The sequence below is a fragment of the Toxotes jaculatrix genome, chromosome 1, assembly GCF_017976425.1.
Source record: "Toxotes jaculatrix isolate fToxJac2 chromosome 1, fToxJac2.pri, whole genome shotgun sequence".
Taxonomy (NCBI): Eukaryota; Metazoa; Chordata; class Actinopteri; family Toxotidae; genus Toxotes; species Toxotes jaculatrix.
This window is the reverse complement of record NC_054394.1, coordinates 6,804,679-6,824,014: the sequence shown is the minus strand read 5'-3', so window position 1 is coordinate 6,824,014 and position 19,336 is coordinate 6,804,679. Positions and strand designations below refer to the sequence as shown.

General features: G+C 41.1%; 1 protein-coding gene across 2 annotated transcripts in view; it reads right to left on the bottom strand.

The window, feature by feature from the left end:
* ntrk3b (neurotrophic tyrosine kinase, receptor, type 3b) overlaps positions 1–19,336 on the bottom strand; it is a 163,584-nt gene that overhangs the window by 27,636 nt on the left and 116,612 nt on the right. For both annotated transcript variants that reach the window (XM_041035594.1, XM_041035603.1), the window contains one exon: positions 7,157–7,345. In XM_041035594.1, the coding sequence (XP_040891528.1) occupies positions 7,157–7,345 (189 nt within the window). The remainder of the gene's footprint in view (positions 1–7,156; positions 7,346–19,336) is intronic.

Below are 19,336 nucleotides of genomic sequence, written 5' to 3'. Positions count from 1 at the left end.
GATTTCCTGTAGAACCTGTTACATGTTGAAAATATAATCACTGAAATGCTTTTTAAGTTAAAGGTTATAATTTAAAACACATCAACTCTTTTCACCTGCAATTCACCAAACCATACTTTCTGGACCCTGCTGTTATCATCTAAGGCAAATCCACAAGCATCTGATACCTTAATTTTACTTTAACTCATCTCCTTTACTCCCTCTGTGTTTCCTGGCCAAATTTCACTTTCACAATTTAATGCATTTCAGACTGTTAATAAATTATGTATTTCATCGTTCATCATAGTGTTGAGATCCTGTGCACATTTGCATGGGATAATTTAAGCTGCGAAACGGTTCTTTAAGAGACTACTCCATAGATTTAGCTTTGCACTCCTACAACATCACACTCACAAAGACTCACTATCCATTGTGAGCCCGCTGACTCCAGTGGCATCACTTGAGGATATTTATCAGACTTCAAGCAGCCACAAAAGTAATAATGATAATACCACATAGATGTAAACACTATCTAGTCATCATAGGTGGGTGGCTGAAGATATTCCTGATTTGTATTACAGCTAACGGGTAATTGTAGAAGATTATTTAACTATAGAACAGTTAAATAATCTGTAGAACAGTTAAATAATGTTATCCCAACTATAGCAAGTTAATAAAGAAAAAGGGGGACCTCTTCAGAGAATGCCACTGTGTCTGCTACTAAAGCTACAATATCGAAAACCTGTTTAACTTTCCATTTGTAACAGCTGCCCCCTCTTTCTTATTTCATGGATGTAAATATTTCATCCTGGCTGCTAAATAAACACTGACCACTGATGGCAATGAAGTAGCTATTATGGAGCATGTCTGTTGATAGTGGCGAGGACAAGTTACTTTAACCTTCAGTTTCCTCTGCAGGCGGACTCGGGCTGTGTCCTGCAGCCTATTTACCCAGATTGGCACAGTGAAAAGCCCTGAGATTAAATCTCTATCCTGCAGCTCAGCATCATTCATTTGTCGTGGCTCAAGTGAGGCCTCAACGCCCGCAAACATCCTCCCTGGAGGCTGAAAGACAACGCAGCACCAAGATTTACTCAGCTCGTCAGGTCAGGCTTCTGGGAAGCACAGATGTTTGGGGGGCTTTGTTCTGTACCTATGTGTGTGTCGGTGTGTGTGGGTGGCGGTGTGTGTGTGTGTGTGCGTGTGCATGTGCATTTCACCACAACTACCTGCCAACTTTCTCCAGTGTGAGTATGTGTGTTTATGTGTATGTTTGAGGGTGTGTTTTTCTGCAAGTACCTGCCAACTTTGAGAATTTGTGTTTGTGTGTGTGTGTGTGTGTCTGCCTCACAGGTGTGTGTGTGTGTGAGACAGTATTTTTCTGTCTGACAGCTTCCAGCTTCCCTGAGTGTGTGTGGTGGAACGATCGATGCATGTCTCCTGGTCACTGACAACATGTCTTTTGCAGAGCTGATGCTTTAACATAGAGATGCAGCAGCTCAATCAAAATGCTGAAGACATCATCACAAATTCTTATTTCCCACATCAGCTCTATGTTTAGTTGCTTTGCACGTAAAGTTATTACACTTATTATATCTCATCCATACATTATTTTCTTAGGGACCTTCAGGAGCAAAATAAAGCACTGCCACATTAAGTCAGTCCTCATAAAATATTACCACTATAACTTCAATCAGAACTTATTGAAGCTAACGCATCTTATGTTGTTGAATGTTTACAATTGGTTACTAATCACACATTTTCGATGATACAAAAACAAAGGATTACAAGAATTTCATTATGCTCAGACTCACTTGCAAAAAAAATTCCAGTTCTGAATTCTCTCTCCTTGAGAGATAGTTATGAAACATGACTATAACATAGTCATGTTTTGTCACTGTAAATCAAAATGAACATTATAAAAATGTACTAATAGTTCAGGCCTGTCTACACAGAGACCACCACAGGATGTTAACAGGTAGGTGAGAGGAACTCATCCAGGAGCTAATAGCATACAAAAAGCTCTCTGCCATTAAATTCACTGCAGCGCAGGGGCTGTGTGTCAGCTGGCATCGTTGGGCAACTGTGACATAAACACCAGCATTTACTGTTGACTCTCAGTGGGTATCTCCTCCTAACCTTCTGCGGCTGGCTGGCTGCCGGCCTGTGTTTCTGCTGCTGCATGGCCTCGGTGATCACTCTGACTGTGTGAATAGCCTCCTATGCCTGGAGAAGACATAAAATGCACCTCTAAAAAATCATCTTGATGACATTTTCTGGTCAGAGAAATGAACTGTCTGGAAACGAAGGCGAGGAAAAAGCCAGCTGTTAGAATCAAAAAAGACCGCTTTTGGTGGCATTTCCGAAAGTAGTCCACATTAATAGTCCCAAAATGTTCAGTACTAACTTAATTAATAAATACGATATTATGAAAGAAATAATCATATAAATTAAGTTAAATTAAGTGTAAAATATATAAATGAAGCAATAAATTGTGAAATAATTTAATAAAATTGGGTAAATAATTAATTTGGCTTTATTTATTTAAAAGCTTAAATAAATAAAGCCAAATAAAGCCACCTCTTTATTATGAAATCTTATGGCATCGTTTTCGTAGCATTTTCAGTGTAACAAGGTTTTACTTCAGCTGCTCTTTATGATGGGATCTTTCTTAATGACACTTATTTCATAAAGATAGATTTAATTTCATGAAGTTACTTTTATGACAGTTGAGTTTTCACCAATCCCCGCCCCCTAACCTTTCAGCCAATCACATACCGTCAGCAGTGCAGCAGGAACACTTCGGACTGGTCAAAAAGAAACTACAAATAGTTGTGCAAAGACTGAAAAAAGAAGACTTGATGGAGAAGTTTGTGAGACAGGGGAGAGACAGGGGACAGGTGATTGGGGGATAGAGACAACAACACTGTCTTGAAAAGTAACATAATTAAAGAGTCATTATGAAACTTCAGTGCCTTACTTTATTAATTTATTGGTTTCTTTTAATATTTCCACAGTTCAATCGACTGATTATTTATTTCATGAAGTCTTGTTTATTTAATACATAATACAACACTTACTGTACGTATACAGTAGACAAAAAATTGTGACTGACTTCCTTCTGACAATAGCTTCTCCCTGGGCACAGCCTCAGTGTTATTGCTGGATTAAAGTTTAAACATAAAGTACACTTAAACTCTAAGTGCTGCTCAGGGGAGCTTCTTTAAGAGTCTAGACTTCCAAAACAAAATAGTTATATTTGTTTTAGAGGAGACGGGTGCTATCAACCCTGAGCTGTTGGTCCCCACAGATACAGTATAAAATATGTTTCTATTAAAGCAGAAAAGTACATTTATGTAAGTTTGATTTGGCACAGAGTTAATTTTCTGGGTTTGTGTTTCTCTGCTGCTGAAAAACTGTAGGCTGGGTCCTCAGTGATGGGAATACACTGTTCATTATGGTGCTGACCTGTCAACACTCATGAGAACGTGTTATTTTGACATCCATCGTTAATGTACAGATCTTTGCTCCTGTGTTAACACTGAAACCAAATTGGTCATGTATTGTTGTACTGCTCATGCTTCCATAATGAAGGTCCCATGTTTATAATAATTTAAAAAAACAAACACAAAACAAGCACTTTTTCCTCTTAGTTTACAGTGTTAGGAGCCAAAAAATGTGGAGAGATGGTTTAGTAGTTTAATTGACTCTGGCTTGTTTTTAGCTTCTTGCCACCTCTCTGGTTTGCAAGGGTTTGCAAACCAATTAAACATGTTTGCAGAAGCAAACATTTTTAATTTACTGTTTATTTTATTCTCATTGCAGACTTCTTAGTCTGTGTGATTGTACTGTAGACTGAAAAAGGCAGTTTGTCTGGTGGGATTTTTCTGTGACTCTGACTGTGATTTCACTCTATCTAAATACAGTTTTCATAGGATTCCACCTGGCAACAACATGCAACTTTTTAAAGCCCTTTCTACTAAGAGGTTTCTGTTTGGCTCCTTTTTGGGCTGGGCTGAGCTGAAAGAACTCATCGTGGACTTAACAAATTAAAGTAGGTTGTTTGAATTCACAACTGGCCAGCCTGTGGGGCTGTTCTGTTTCAAACTATAATTCATGGAATCACAGTCTTGGAACATGATAACTGCCTTTCAATCAATCTGCCCTGCATTTTTGTTCATTTGCTGAGCTTTCAAGCTACCAAATTAGTCACTCCTTGTCTCTGCTGGAAACATTTTAATCTTCAAAAACATCACCTTGAGCATAATTATGTCTCAGTTACACCAGAAGCTGAGGGGACAGAGTGTGGGTTTGTCCGAGCTGTGCCCACGTGTGATATCCCTAATAACATGGATATAATGAAAGGCTATGCGCTATACTCCAACATCAAAAGCTATTGTCTAATTTTGGCCAGCGGGATGTGACAAATCCGTAATTAAAATAGCAAGCTGAGTGATAAAACAAAGCCACTTGCTGGGAGACAGCGGATCCGGTTAGATATGGATCTGTCATTAGGCTAAAGAATTGTCCTTTGCCTTTTCTGCCTTTATCTCCCTAATGCGGCTACGTTTCCCCAGGATTGGCCTTTTCCAACTCGGCGTGGAGGAAAAAAAAAAAAAAAAAGCTGATCTCAACGAACGGCCTAATCAGTCACGGCTCGCCTGTTTACCGCAGCGAAAAGTCGAGGCCACCGGTTCATCCAGAAGATGAACCAATTGCATGACAGCACTTCATGTTTTTAAATTGGCATCTGAATGACAACACTTTTGCTAACACTTTTTTTCGTAATGCCCTCAATCTCTCGAGCTTGTTTACAACTGCATGTGTACAGGTCGGCGGTTCAACCAGAGGACAACTACAATTCAATGATTTTCATGTTATTTTTTTTCACACTTTTCCCTGCAGTGAGGAACTGACAGCAGCACATCCACTTTTTTCAGGTGCCACAGCCTGACAGCCACAGATAGTGTGTGCTCTGTTTTGTGTGACTAGAACCACTTAACCAGTGGACCAATATATGTATATATATTTGCCAGGATTGACTTCAAGATCAAATACTCATGAATAATACATCTGGTAAGGCTAACTGGAATCACTGGTGTGACTTGTGCAGCAGGCGATATCCCATCACATGCAGCTGTTTTAACAGAAGCCAGCATGGCAGACAGAGGCAACAGACTGTTCCCCCTCTTCACTGTTATTGTCAGAGATGATTTCCAAATGCACACAGCCCAACAGTGAGGAACACTATAAATTACCCAGAAGATCGGTAGTGGAAGCAGCCTGGGACTGACCTGAACTCCTGATGGACATAGGTAAGGAGAAGTGTGGGTGTATTGAAATTTATGTATGTGCATACTGGTGTGACTCTTCCTGGACTGAACTAGGAAGAGGTCTGTGTGTGTGTGCATGTGTGTGAGACACCCAGGCAGCAAGCTATCCTCCTGGATAAGAAGCTTTCAAGTAAATGAATGAATACATTATGGATTGGTGGCCGACCATCAATAAAGCAGCCATGCTCTGTCTGAGCTGAGTGAAGCTCTTCGGTTGACACGTGAAGCTGCAGAACAATCGGACTGAGCAAGGCCAGCAGGACAGTGGGGACCCAGGGGGGCCCTGGAGCCACCCAAGGGACCCCTGACTGAAGACACTTACACTTACCAGACCAAAGAAGAGGTGGAGGAAAGTGAGGTGACATTTTGGCAAATTCACTCTACCTAAAAGCCACACCACCAAAAGCCTACATCCATATCTATGCACTGATTCATTTTCACTGTTGTACACCCACACACATACTGCAGATATACACACGGATACGCACAGACTTTTCCTTTTCCTGTGTGTGTGTCCTGAGGGTAAAGAATACATTCACATTCAGTGAATGATCGGCAGAGGCAGAAGCCGTTCAGAGCCATTTTGTTTTTCCAGCCGATGGCAGAGAGCAGTGGCCATTATGACCTTGTGATGAATTCAGGGTTCATTTCCTGCAGTTTCCTTTTTTATGCATGCACATAGAATTAAATCTAAAAAAAGACAAAGGTTGCTGCATTCTGAGCATGAGAACATTCAGTAAAGTCTCTGTCAGAGCTGTCGTCATGGCCTGACTTTCAATTCCAGGTGCACAGTCATCGGGAGAAAGTTTCATTTGTGCCCACTGTCATTTATTCATTAGCTTGCAATCAGATCTCCTGTGCAAGGCATGAGACATTATAAATCAGTCACCGGCTGGCCATTAACAATTCATGCAATTCATAATACATAAGAGCCGTCATTTATTTATCACCTCTAAATGGGATTTCCTTCCTTCTCATTGGCTCCAACTCAGAAGTCAACTTATCCTAGACCGACCAGCGGCCATTTTGAGGATGAGCCAAGCTATAAACAATGCAATTTGAGGCTTAACAGGACCAGGGTAGCCTGATCTAGTGTGCTGCCATACAGACAGGAGGAGAGTCTTTTCCCTGCCTAAATCCAGTTGGTTTGACTTGTATCGTCTGGAAGGGAAGCAGCAGGCGCCAGGCTGCGGCTGGCTGCGGGCACAGTTGTTTTCTGCTGATTCTCTTGAGCAGTTGATGTAATTGTGAGTAATTAGGCCTTAAAGTGGTCTTGTCTTTCCCCAACCTGGAACACAAGTCCCAAGGGACAGTGAGTGAGGTGGGGTGGGGAGGGGGGCGGTGGGCTGTCTGAACACCAGTAGCTAGTATACAGAAGGCTGCTTTTGTCTACACAGATCCTATATGAAGAGCCTGGAACTGTGCCACCATATGCTTACACCATATGATCACCCTGGCTCAGTAAATGGCACTAAATTATACTACTGCCCCAAGGGCCACAGAAGGTCTTATTGTAAAGATAAACAGCAAATTAGACTGGAGATGAAATGGTTGGAATGAGCCTCATGAAGATGTTTGGTATCTGCCTCTTTGACCAGATGTTGCACTTTCCTTTATATTCTGTGGAGGATTGTGTTTCAAACCAACACACCAGAGTTTGCCTTACAAGTTTGGTATACTCAGCTTCATGCTTGAACAAGCCTGGTTCAAGGGTCCCTTTGTATCTTTTGTACCACAAAAGTTAGGTCATGTATGTAATGTAGAATAACACTCACCAGCAGATGTGAGGAACACGCCACCCTGATAAAGGAGTGCCAACAAAGAGAAACTTTAAGGGTACTTACGGGTGGTTGGCTTGTTGCAGTTGTGTCCATGTCTGAAGTACTGAGGATTCTCCACCACAGGAATACGAGTCATCCCTATGACAACCGCATCAGGACCCGCATCTAGAGTACAGGGGGTAATAATCCCATGGTTGACATGATGAAGAGGGCTGGCAGAGTCCTCCTCACCGCTGATCACAGCTACTGGACCTGGAAGAAGAGCAGAAGAGTGATGGGTTACTTAACAGTTACTTAACAGTGAATGTGGAGCTTAAGCTCAGGTTACCTGTCTCAGCTGTAATATTGTTGATCAGTGTAATTGTTACATATGAAAACATACTTGATTGATTGAAACATAAATACAAATGCATCAGGTATCGTACAATAGTATTACAATGTACAGTAGTATTAGGATACGGTGTAGTGCTACGTTTCCCTTACTTTTTAATGAAGAGCTGCCAAAACAAATGGAGTGGGACACCAGCACAAAAATCTCTGTTACTAACTCCTGAAAATCAGAGACATCTTGTATGATAATATTACAGGAGGATACTGTGTGGGTGCTACATCTCTGCTGTTTTTTAATGAGGAACTGCCAAAATTCATGAAGCAGGACACAAGCACAAAAAACCCAGGGAAAATCCCTGTACTCACATGGTGACATGGAAATGTGTTACCGTGGTTACCAAACGAATATAAATATATACGTTGTATGTATTTATTTACACAGATTTCGCTTCCTTGACAGCTCCCTATCAACAGATGTATTTAACAGCGCTTTATCTTCATGCTAAAATTACATATCTGCTAAATACAATCTGGTTTGCTTTCGCACCACAATCAATCCGCACTTTTCAGTCTTGGTGTGTTTGTCTGCTCCTTGAGTTTGACTGACAGCTTTCATACCAGCACAGACAAACGGAGTTTGTCAAAGGAGTGCTCTCACACAACCACCATTTAAAAAAAAAAAAAATTCATTTGGTCATTCGTTATTCTAGAAATAAACCCATTCATCTATTTTCTAATGAAAAATAATTTGCCACATCAAAATATGAATATAGGTTTAAATTATTATCAGTGGGCTACAGGTGGTGCCAGAGCAGCGAGGCTGGAGTCTATGCTGGTTGAATTTATGGTGTCATACAACACAAACCTGTCAATACCAACCATAACTTCCTGCCTTTAATCAAAATTCAAAAAGTCAAGATTTACTGTCAGCCATTGTGATCCGCTTTGCTGTTGGATCACTGCTGTGTCAAAAGCAACACAGAGCTGTGACAACTGCAATCTTCAGGGGGGAGCGAGGAAAGAAGGAGGGAGCAGACGGGAAACAGCAAGTGAATATAAAGTCAACACCGGCTGATTCAGTGGAGCGGTGACAGTGAATCTGTTTACCCACAAAGTTGAGTCTCTCTCTCTCACCTTGACAACACAGTAAATAGTAATCAAGACCCAGTCATGTCAAATTATAACCCCTCAGCTGCGAGGGGGTGGGGCGGGCATGGGGCGTGATAAAGTGACACATGTGAGCTAGAGAATTATTTACAACATTGGCTCTTATGCAAGGTCTTCATACCTGAGCACTCACTTTATTGGAGAGATGTGCACAGCAGAGCACAGGTCTTCACCGGGTGACTACCTGCCCAACCACTGGGGACAAGAGGCACGCTACAACTCTAAATCTCTGCTGACCCTCCACTACGCCGCACAGGCAGGAAAATACATGTGCAGCACACTGTTTCAAACGTCACTGCGCTTGATATTAACTCATTACATAGCAAGTCACGATGAGTCCTGGGTAAAAAGTCTTTAAAAAATGAGAAACGATACCTCAAAAGGACCCAAGTATTATGTTATGCTTTTTAATACAATATGAAATGGAATGAAAATCCATCTGATCAGACTCCAGTGCCAGATGGATGAGGCCTTGGGGAACGCCTGGCCTCACTCCAAAAACCTCCCACATGATTACTCAGGAGATGAAGGTTTTCTGAGGAGTGAAGGGGAAATTGTACGTCTTGACTTGAGAACATCCTAAAAATTGCATTTATGTTACCTTAGTGATGAAAAGGCCCAACGGCCCCTGAGAGGGTTTTTATCATCTGCGATGTTGCCTGTGCACAGAATGGAATTCAGCACTGGACACCCCCCGCCCCCACCTCCACCCCTCCCACACCAAACGTCTATCTAAGAGTAAAGTTCCTCTCTATTAAACCAACTTTGATTTATTCAGGAGAACTGCAAAATGAAATAAGCCAACTTTCTACTATTTTCCATTCTTTTCATTTCTCACTCCTTCATTCATACAGTAAGGTAAATTTAATCCGCCCTTGACTGAGGACTCGAGATGGATTTCAGCCCTAGTTTTTCTGTTCCATAAGTTACTGCAGTATTACCATATGAAAGGTGATGATAAATACATAGACAACCACACGTACCTTAAATCAACTTATGATCCATGAATTCTGTCACTCACTTAAGTTAATTTGTCTCTATGCATCGAAACCCTGTACTACTAAATCCTGTTCTAGCATTTTCAGGATGTAAAGCAGGAAATCGGCATATTTAAGGAATAGTTCCAGTGTTTTGGGAATCGATACCACTGGCACATATTACCACATATTTATTGCTGAGTAACTGCTTTTAGTTCTAAGGTATAGTAAAAATACTTTGCACTGTGATTGCCTTAGGTTTTATTAAGCCTAACAAACTGAACAGTGAACTGTACATTGCAGGTTCGTTGGACCCACAAACGAAAGCATTATTTTTAAAGCGACTCACTGCCTGTGTCCCTTAGAGTCTCCGCAGAGTCCCTGTGAGACAGAATGTGACGTGTGTAACCTCCATGCAGCAAGTTTCCTCTTTGTTAGTCACACAAAATGTCGACTTTCTTTCTCACTGAATGTTACAAGTCAGCAACCATGAACTGAAACTGCGCTTCAGTAGGTTGACTAGCTTATGTTAGTACTACAAATCATGGTTAGAGTAGCTACAGCTTGAAAGACCAGGATCCTAGTTCTCTGGTCTTGGCTATGGTTGTTCTGACACCGTTTGTCAGTCAAACAGTCCAATCAAAATAAAAGTGCTAATAAAAACAGTGTTGATCCCAGTTCTGATGGTAATAAAAATTGTTTACAGTGTTGTTACCATCAGAGAGTTTTATTGAGGTATATGGCAAAAGTGGTACACAAGCACATTTCTACTAGTAGTATTGATCTTCGAATTCAACTCTCAGAAAGAAAGAGAATTCAGCAAAATGCCAAACCTTTGAGAATGTAAACAACACAAACTGTCAAATAGTCAAAATAATTCAGTGCAATAATTTTTATTGCAGAAATGATCCTAGTTATGAAATTAAAGAACCACCTTGACGTCTGTTCATTCCTTTGTCAGACATGTGAAATGATGTCTCACCTTATAACCAGCCTCACACACAGGTTGGCAAGAATGTAACTTATCATAAAAGGACCCAGCACTACAAGCCAAAAAAACCAACAACAACAAATCACTCATTTAACATCAGACAAATAGACACCAGTTTGTCCAGGGACTTTTTTTTGGAAATGTGTTAGATCACTGTGGCGTGATATCGTTTGAACATTATTTAAATCTCATTGCTCACATGCTTCAATGTTTTGCCTGCCAATATTTTTCTCCAGCCAACATTCTTCTGTTTTTCTGAAATATAACACTACAGCTAAGATGTCTACATGATTCTTGGAGAGATATGTCACTCCAGTCAGCATCAGTCAATGTTCCTTCACTGTAACGTTCAGCAATCCTCGCTCATAGTGGTGCAGCAAATGTTTTATGTTTATGTAGGGTGCAGTATGCAGGTGCATTAGCTAATTCAGCCACATCAATTGATCAAATGTGACATTTGCCTCATCTGTTTCTCAGAGTTTAGAAGTCAATCTAATTTACTCTACAGGAGTAGAGACAGCACGCCCCCCCCCCCCCCCCCCAGGTTTGAAAATGGACTCATTCATTAAGGTATTGTTGAAGTGCTGGGCCAGCCGGTCCATCTGTGGACCAGGTCTCAAAAATTAATTCAAAGAACAGTCCAACCTTTGAACTAACCACCTCTCAGACACAAGCCAACTTTTATCTGCAGGCTATGTCACCTTGTAAGCACAATCACACTGAACTAAAAAAAAAAAAAAAAAAAAATCTACAAACACCCCACAGTCTAACTCATCATGACCACATCATTTATTTCATTCAGATTTGTTTTTGTTTACGCATTCTGCGGGCACTGGATGGGAAGCAACTCGAGCAACCCTGCACACTGACACATTCACATTTACTAGGCCTCAGATTATACATAAGCAGGAGCTGTTTGTGAACTGCAGACATGATACCCTGCACCACCTACAGGTAAGTAAAGTAATAACTGCAATTTATGTAGACATTCAGCTATAGATATGTGTTCTTTGCCATCTAAAGGCAAAGAAAGCTGCTGCAAAAGTAACACTTGTATCAGGAGGGAAGTGCTACAACTGCTTTTCATTTTGAATGTTTCTATATATATTTGTGTGTGTGTGCAGCATCATGTGTCAGCTTAACTTCTAGAAGTAATTTGTAAAATAAGAGTCGCCAAAGATTTTATAAGACTGTAAAAATAATTTATTTCTCCTACTAAACATCTGTAAAACAGACAAAGCATTCAACCTTTTTCAGACTCTTGACCTTGACTTGTTTATTTTTTGTCATCTTTCAGACAATAAAATCTGGTTAGGACCCTCTCAGTCCCTGTCTAATATAACCAGAAGGACCTAGAATACGGACAATGACACTCACAGCCAAAGGGGGATGAGGGGAGACATGTCCCCCTCATTTTTATTGTTTCAGGTTCATTTTGTGACTTAATTCTCCCTGAGTTTTGTTTAAAAAAATGTTGATATGCTTATTTGAGTCACCTTCAGGTATTTCTGTGCACTCAGCAGTGGTGCTTTGTGTACTTTTTTTTGCCCTGGGTTTCACCTCTCAGACCACATACAGCAGCTGCCTTATCTATGTTAGTGGTGAAGGTTATTGACATTGTGTCATATGCAGCCTGAAAGGAATATCTGTAGACACTACTCTGGGTTGAAGAAAGTTCTGGCACTGGTACAGCTGTGTGAACTCTGTGCTGTTCAACACAGTCGGCAGAGAATATGCTCCAGTTAAACTGTATTAACTTCTGTATTTATTTCATTTATTTATAAAGCATTTAAAATGTATAATACAGTATGAAATATTAAACACACACACTTCACAAGCAGAAGATACATACAAGTAGAAAATCCTCATCGTCTGCAGGTGGCAGAAGTGTCCAAATTAAAGAATCCATAATTTTCCTTGCCTGTAGGTGGCACACTTGAGCATGTTTACTTCTACTTGTTTAATGGATAAGTTGTAATTTTTATATATTTTTCTCTCTATCCACAAACCCCAAGAAAGGAGCAAAACCTGAATTTATTCTATTAGTATTGTCTGTGTAGCCATAACCTAATATAACTTATTTCTCTGTGCCACAGATCTCTGTTGTTCAAAAATTATTTAAAAATGAGTAAAACCTTGCACATTAACATGTTCTCTAAAAACCATGAACACACACGCTGTGGTTTGCTTTGAGTCAATCCCTCACACACTGTTCGGTGGTGGGATATACTCACCACAGCACCAAATATCTATTAATCCTTGACTGAAAATAGTTCCCAACAAATACAGTTTACCTCTGTTTAATCAAAGCTACAGTGTCCAGCTGTTTTATGAAGTTACTTAGTGTTTTTGTTTTCTCAAAATGAAACTACATTAGATAGCTGTGTTTAATGATTGGCACAGGTTGGTCTAGAGCTGTGGGTCTGAAACTGCTGGTGTCTCTGGAACTGGATCATACTGGCCTGGTCTAATTTTGGGTGCTTTGCTTCAGTGAAACGAGTGTCCTTGTTTATGTACTATTCACCTGAATAGTGACATCAGATGTTATTAGTATGTCAGTTCCTCATTTTTCCTCCTGGTTCTCTGCTGCGGGAGCTATTTTTTACAACAGCCTCTGGGTTTTTCTGGTCTCACCTGAACAGTTTATTTATTGCAGTTTTCATTTCTCTTTTCACAGAGCTTTATTATAATAATTATTTGTGCAAATATATCAGACCAGACTAAAAATCAGCAGGGGTGTTTGTCTGTGAAGCCACCTGATAGTTTGTGTCTCTGTTTCTCTACAAATGAAAGAGAGTGCTGAAGGTGATTCTTAGGACGACAAAAAGAGAAGGCAGCGGGTGACTCCGTAGGGTTTTCCCTGTGGTAGGGAATAAATTGTGCAAAGTGTGATTGCTTCCGTTCTACCTCCTTGTGGTAATTATCGCACAGATTTCTTTCAAAGGTAGTTAATTAGGACTGGAATTAACTTGAGGACATGTAAAATGAACAAGAGAACACAGGAAGGATAACTTACTGAGGCAAGACCCCGCTTCTAGTTAACAATGGATTTGGAACGAATTAAATCCAGACGTGGGAAGGGTTGAAAACAGTGAAATGAAGGCAAACATTGTGCTTGTGATGAAGTAAAGACAGCGGGTCGGCAGGACTCAAATATTAACCGAGTGTCATAATGCTTAAAGCGTTTTTCATGAACCTATCAAAGGCAGTTATTTTGGCATTCAGAACTGTGACGGTACAGCAGGTTAATTTACTGATATACTGCTGCTATTGCAACCAACAAACGTCTTATAGCTTCCAAAATTAGCCTAAGCCAACATTTCTAAACAGTAACCTTAAGCTGAAGGCATTTTTGATACCAAATAAACTGGTCAATCACCTCAAATAACTAGTGAAAATCATTATGAGATTTGAGGCTGCTAGTTTAGTGGCAGCCACCGTGTAAATCTACACAGCGAGTGTAGCATTACTGCTATAAAGAGGCCAGTTAATTGCCAAATGCCACTATCGAGTGAAAAAGCCTTGAGGTTATGTGCAAAGCTCAGATGACAACTTCCCTTGCTGCTCTGAAGAAGACATGTGAATAGCTCCTCTGACAAATGGCCTCAACCTGCTCACTCAACCTCCCACTCACAGAAGAGCACGGTGAACATGTGACAGCCATGCAGGCCTGCGGCAAACCCACGCTCACCCCATTTCTCACAATATCCAAATAGCAGCCTCCGTACAGTCAAACATCTCTGGACTGCATGCTGTTTCCTCTCCAGCTGATGGTGACCAACTGTGGCAAATACTGAGCACTAGGACAGATGATATTTATGGTCCTCTGCAATGTAAGCTATCGACACTTTAGAGTCACCCCGCACAGCTCAATATGCTCTCTCTTTATTGTGGTATAAACAATGGTGAGCACTGAGGGGAAGGACGACAGAGTCGAGACCGAAATAAACACACATTTGAAATCTGCTGTAAACCCATCAGTCATTTTATCTGAAGCCACTTGTATGTCCTCTAAAATCAAGCGTCTGCGCCACACCGAACATTATCTGCAATGACACAGCACTGAACCAATTACAGTTTGTGTTGCTGTATATCTGTGGTCTTGATGCTCAGAATGATAATAAAACAAAACACTGAGTTTGTTATTCTGACTCTGTTCCCACAGTGCCCTATCAGCTTTTATATCTTTGACAACACATTACCCTTTAAGCTCCCTGAAGACAGACGAGCAATTTTACACAAGTCTGAAAAGTGATGGAAAATGACATCATCCAGCAGCCGAGCTGTCTCGAGTCTGTTCCTTGATTTATGACTACGACAGAGTAAGGGTCTTTAATGCAAACCGGGGACCTACATTTTATTACCTGTTATGTTCCCAAACACAAATTGAAAACAAAACATACAGCAATCTGGGAAGATATTCAGAGCCATGCAAGTCTCCACTCTGTAAGGGGTTTCATTCTTCTCGCCTGGCAATGTAATCAGAAAGGGCCAAATGAAAAGCTGGTGGTGGCATTGTTACGAAAGCTGGTTTGCATCATAAACTCAGCAGTAAAGGCATCAGCGCATACACATACAGTACAAACATATGCACAGTAGCAACTGCACACTCAATGGCAATATTTCTTGTCATGGCATTAGAATATGAAACGATTCCCCTGTGTTGAGCATCTGGCAGAGTTTGCATGTAAATCACTAAGGAGACTGAGAGTCACATTCAGCCACTGCAGCCCACAAAATGGCTTGATGATTGTGCACATCAGTGCTGTGGGTGAAGCCTCTGCATGCTAATACGTCCCACCGTCCTACTGGGAGGCAACAAGTGTTTCGGTGGTGGTGGGGTTTAGTGGAGAGGCAAATTATTAGTCACAGAGCCTGACTGTGATAAATTCAGGCAAAATGTGGACAGGGGTTTACTTAACAGACTTATATTACCAAAATGAATCAGTTCAAATACAGCACTGAACCTGAATGATTCCCTGTTTATAAATATTTATAGCTGGCTGGGTAGCTAGACAGACAGCTACTTCATTGTGCTCCCAAGAGAAAAAATGTTTTCACAGTCTGCACATGGAACATGAACAGTTCACTGCTCACAGACTCACAGCATAGATGTGTGTAGCTGAGTAGGTAAAAAGGTAGCTGAAATCCCAAGGACACGAACCACTGTGTCTCTAAAAAGTTCTGATTGGACACGAGGAACACTTTACAGCTTAGTCTATCTGCATCTCTACCACAGGAAAACGAGATTATGAATCTACAGTCGTGCTAGCAGCTCTATAGGGCAGCACTTTGAGCTAAATGCTAACATTTGCATGCTACCATACTAACAATGACACTGCTAACATGCTAGAGGGTTGATTAGCTTGTTCTCCATCTAAGTTTAGAATGCTAATACTAGCTAATTAGCACTAAAATCCATTTCATAGCGATCCACCCAACAGCTGTCAAGCTCATGGTCACGCTAGAAGAAAATCAGGAAATCAACAAAGGCTTCCTCCTCTGGAGACCATAAGAAACTGTATAAACTTTCTCGGCAATCACTCAGTTACTGTCAAAATATTTCAGTCCAAAGTGGTAGGGTGGACTCCCAATGACAACTGGACAATTTGGCACTAGTGGAAAAGCCAGGGCATTATCAGGCTCTTCTTCCTCAGGAAGCTCAAAAGGTCTGGACTCTCCCCTCAGCTCCTGACAAACTTCTACAGAGCCACAATAGAGAGCATCCTCTGTTTGAGTGCAACAGTGTGGTACGGGAGCTGCACTGCACAAGACAGGAAGGACTTGGCCCGGGTGGTGAAAACAGCACAGGGGATCGTGGGGAGTCCTCTCCCACAACTGGACTCTATATACGACAGCCGGGTTCAAAGGAGGGCCAGTCGTATAGCTGCAGACCCCACCCACCCAGGTCACAAACTGTTTGTACCTCTCCCCTCTGGCAAGAGGTACAGGAACATCAGAACCCACACCAATAGACTAAGACACAGCTTTTTCCCCAGAGCTGTGAAATCCATCACCCCATCTCCTCACACATCCACCCTCCACCAATCCAAAGGCTGATCACTAGACGCCTGCAAAAAGACACTCATGCTGCACTGCACTTTAGTCAGAAATAAGTCAGAAATAAGCTGTACTCTGACCCATATATCCATATTCATACCAGTCACTTTATATATTGTTGCACTGTTCACCATATTCTTTATCCCTATTTTATTTTATATTTTATTCTATTTTATACTTATTTAGATAGATTTTAAATATGCCTTTTATGTTACTATTTGTGCCAAAGAGCTGCTGTACAAAATTTCATTGTGCCTTGCATAATGACAATAAAGATTCTTGATTCTCTTGATTCTTGATTATCATTATCACACACACACACACACACACACACACAGATATAGAAAGAAAATCTGTAAGATTCATTCTCTTGGAGTACAAAATTTCATGCTAATGCATCTTATCATTATTGGACCAACATGGACTGACTGACACAGCCATGCTGCTATCATGAATGAAAAGCCACTGTGCCAACATGAGACTCTTGTAATGTTAAAATGCAACGGAAGTTTCGAATAAACCAATGAAAAGCTGATTCATTTTTCAGAGGTTTCTCAGCTGGTTAACGTAGCAGAGGGAAGCACTCTTTGTGCTTTGTGCTTGTACTCTCTGGGCTTGAAATGAAATGGAGGAAGCACATTAAGGTCATAGTTAACCACATTTTCTGCACTTGGGTGCACTCAGGTCCCATTTCCTAAGCATTCATTCAGGACCATTTACAGAGAAACACACATGCACAATTAAATCGCTGACCCACTGTGGGGTCTCAGTTGATCAGGTATTAATGCTAATGTTCCTTTTTTTTCCCTCTCATATTTCACTCCTTCCCTCTCTCTCTCTCACTACCCTTTGTTTTCTTTCCACCACTTCCCTGACAACTTTATTTCTATCCTCTGTTGTCAGGATGTTGAACAACGCCAACGTGCGTTGAAATACTAGCAACCACACTACTAATGATTAGAAAATAAAATGCATCCTGAATGACAGGAACAGCAATTGATCAAAACCTAAATTCCTCTATCAGCATGTTTTACTTGAGCAACTGCTGTTTCATCATAACTTGAAAACAGTTTTTAAAAAGGCTCCCCTCATTTATTTCATCTCCCTCCATTGTCTCTTTCTGTCCCTGCCTCTTTCTTGTTCCTAGCCCCTGGGGTCTTGATTCCTGTCTCAGTTCTTTCACAGCTGCCTCCCTTCATTGGAGGGTTCAGGACCAAACAGATTTGTTAGCCTGGGAGGTGGAGGAGGGAGAGAAGAAGGAAGAGGAGGAGGAAGGAAAGTGAGTGTGTGCATGTGTATATGAGCGTGTGTGCAGGGGGGTCATTGTAATTACACATCTAACTGAGACACATGAATGCAAATCAACCTTCACACTCCACTGCCTAATGCCATCTATTGTGAATGTACTGGGCATCATGTCTGCTCTGTGCTGTAGCTGCTGCTGAGCACAAAGGGACTGCAGTGTGATACAGATGTGAGGGCCCATTGGAAACTGACCCTAAAAGCTTGCTGTATGAACCTTTGTGCAAACAGACTGTATTAATACATCACGGAATTAACAAGTGATTGACTGAAATACATCCCAACCAACCCAATTAAGTTATATACTACTGATATTCAACAGCAAATGCATTCTGTAAAAAAAAAAAAAAAAAGTAAGACCGTATGGGTCATGCTTACTATCAGCATAATGAGAAAACATTGTTAATTAAGGTATTTGCTATTTGCCAGTCCAGCAACACAGTGGGGGTGCAGAGGGCTCCGGGAAAACAATGGTGGTTATCTGAAGAACAAATTTAACCTGGCTCAACTTTTGCCACAGAACAATGCTATGTCGTCTGGTAAGAAATGATGGTGGCCAATCAAACCACATGCTCGTACACATTCCTGGTGGACTAATTTGGAACATGAATGGCAACTTCCTGTTAACCGTGTGACTGCTGCAGGGCTATTTTCAATTGAATCCGAGCTAAACCTGGACAGGTCTAAACAGGTGGGACCCAGGGTGGGAATCTTGGTCTCCAGTGTCCAGTTTACAGTCCTGAACTCTTAATCCACATCATCCACCCCAAAACTCCCTATTAATTCAGCTTGGTACATGCAACACTTTCTCCACTTTCACAAAAAAAATGTTTTCAGGGAAGATAATCCAGGTAGGATAATATTTCTCCACAAAACAGCAAAAGGAATCCCAGATTACACTTAATGCTATGTATACATCCAAAATCAACAATTTTCTATTGTTGGACTACAATATGGTTAGGGACAAATCAAGGTTATCACAAACAAATTCTGGTTGAAGTATGATTAGGCTTAGGTCACTGAAATCCTCGGTTAGGGTTAGGGAAAGATTGTTGCTATGGTTACTAAATATGTGAACATCAATAGAAAGTCTGTGACGGGACGTGAACTCAATGAACACACACATGCCCTCCATACCCTTACTTTCTATCTTGCTACCTAAATGGCCCACTATTTCCTGCGTTGGCACTCAGCACTGGCACTGGGCATAAATCATGAAGTGCGCAATCGTTACTTAAGGGTGTAAAAACTATTAATATGACTTGGCTGCTGTACTACAGGCCACCTATCAGCCAATACATGCATGGGTCCAGCTGCATGAACAAAACAAGAAATTGCGGTGTGATGTCTGATGAGCTGATTTATAACAGGGAGACTTGTGCGTTCTTTTCACTGCTGCAACTGCGTCCACTTCAT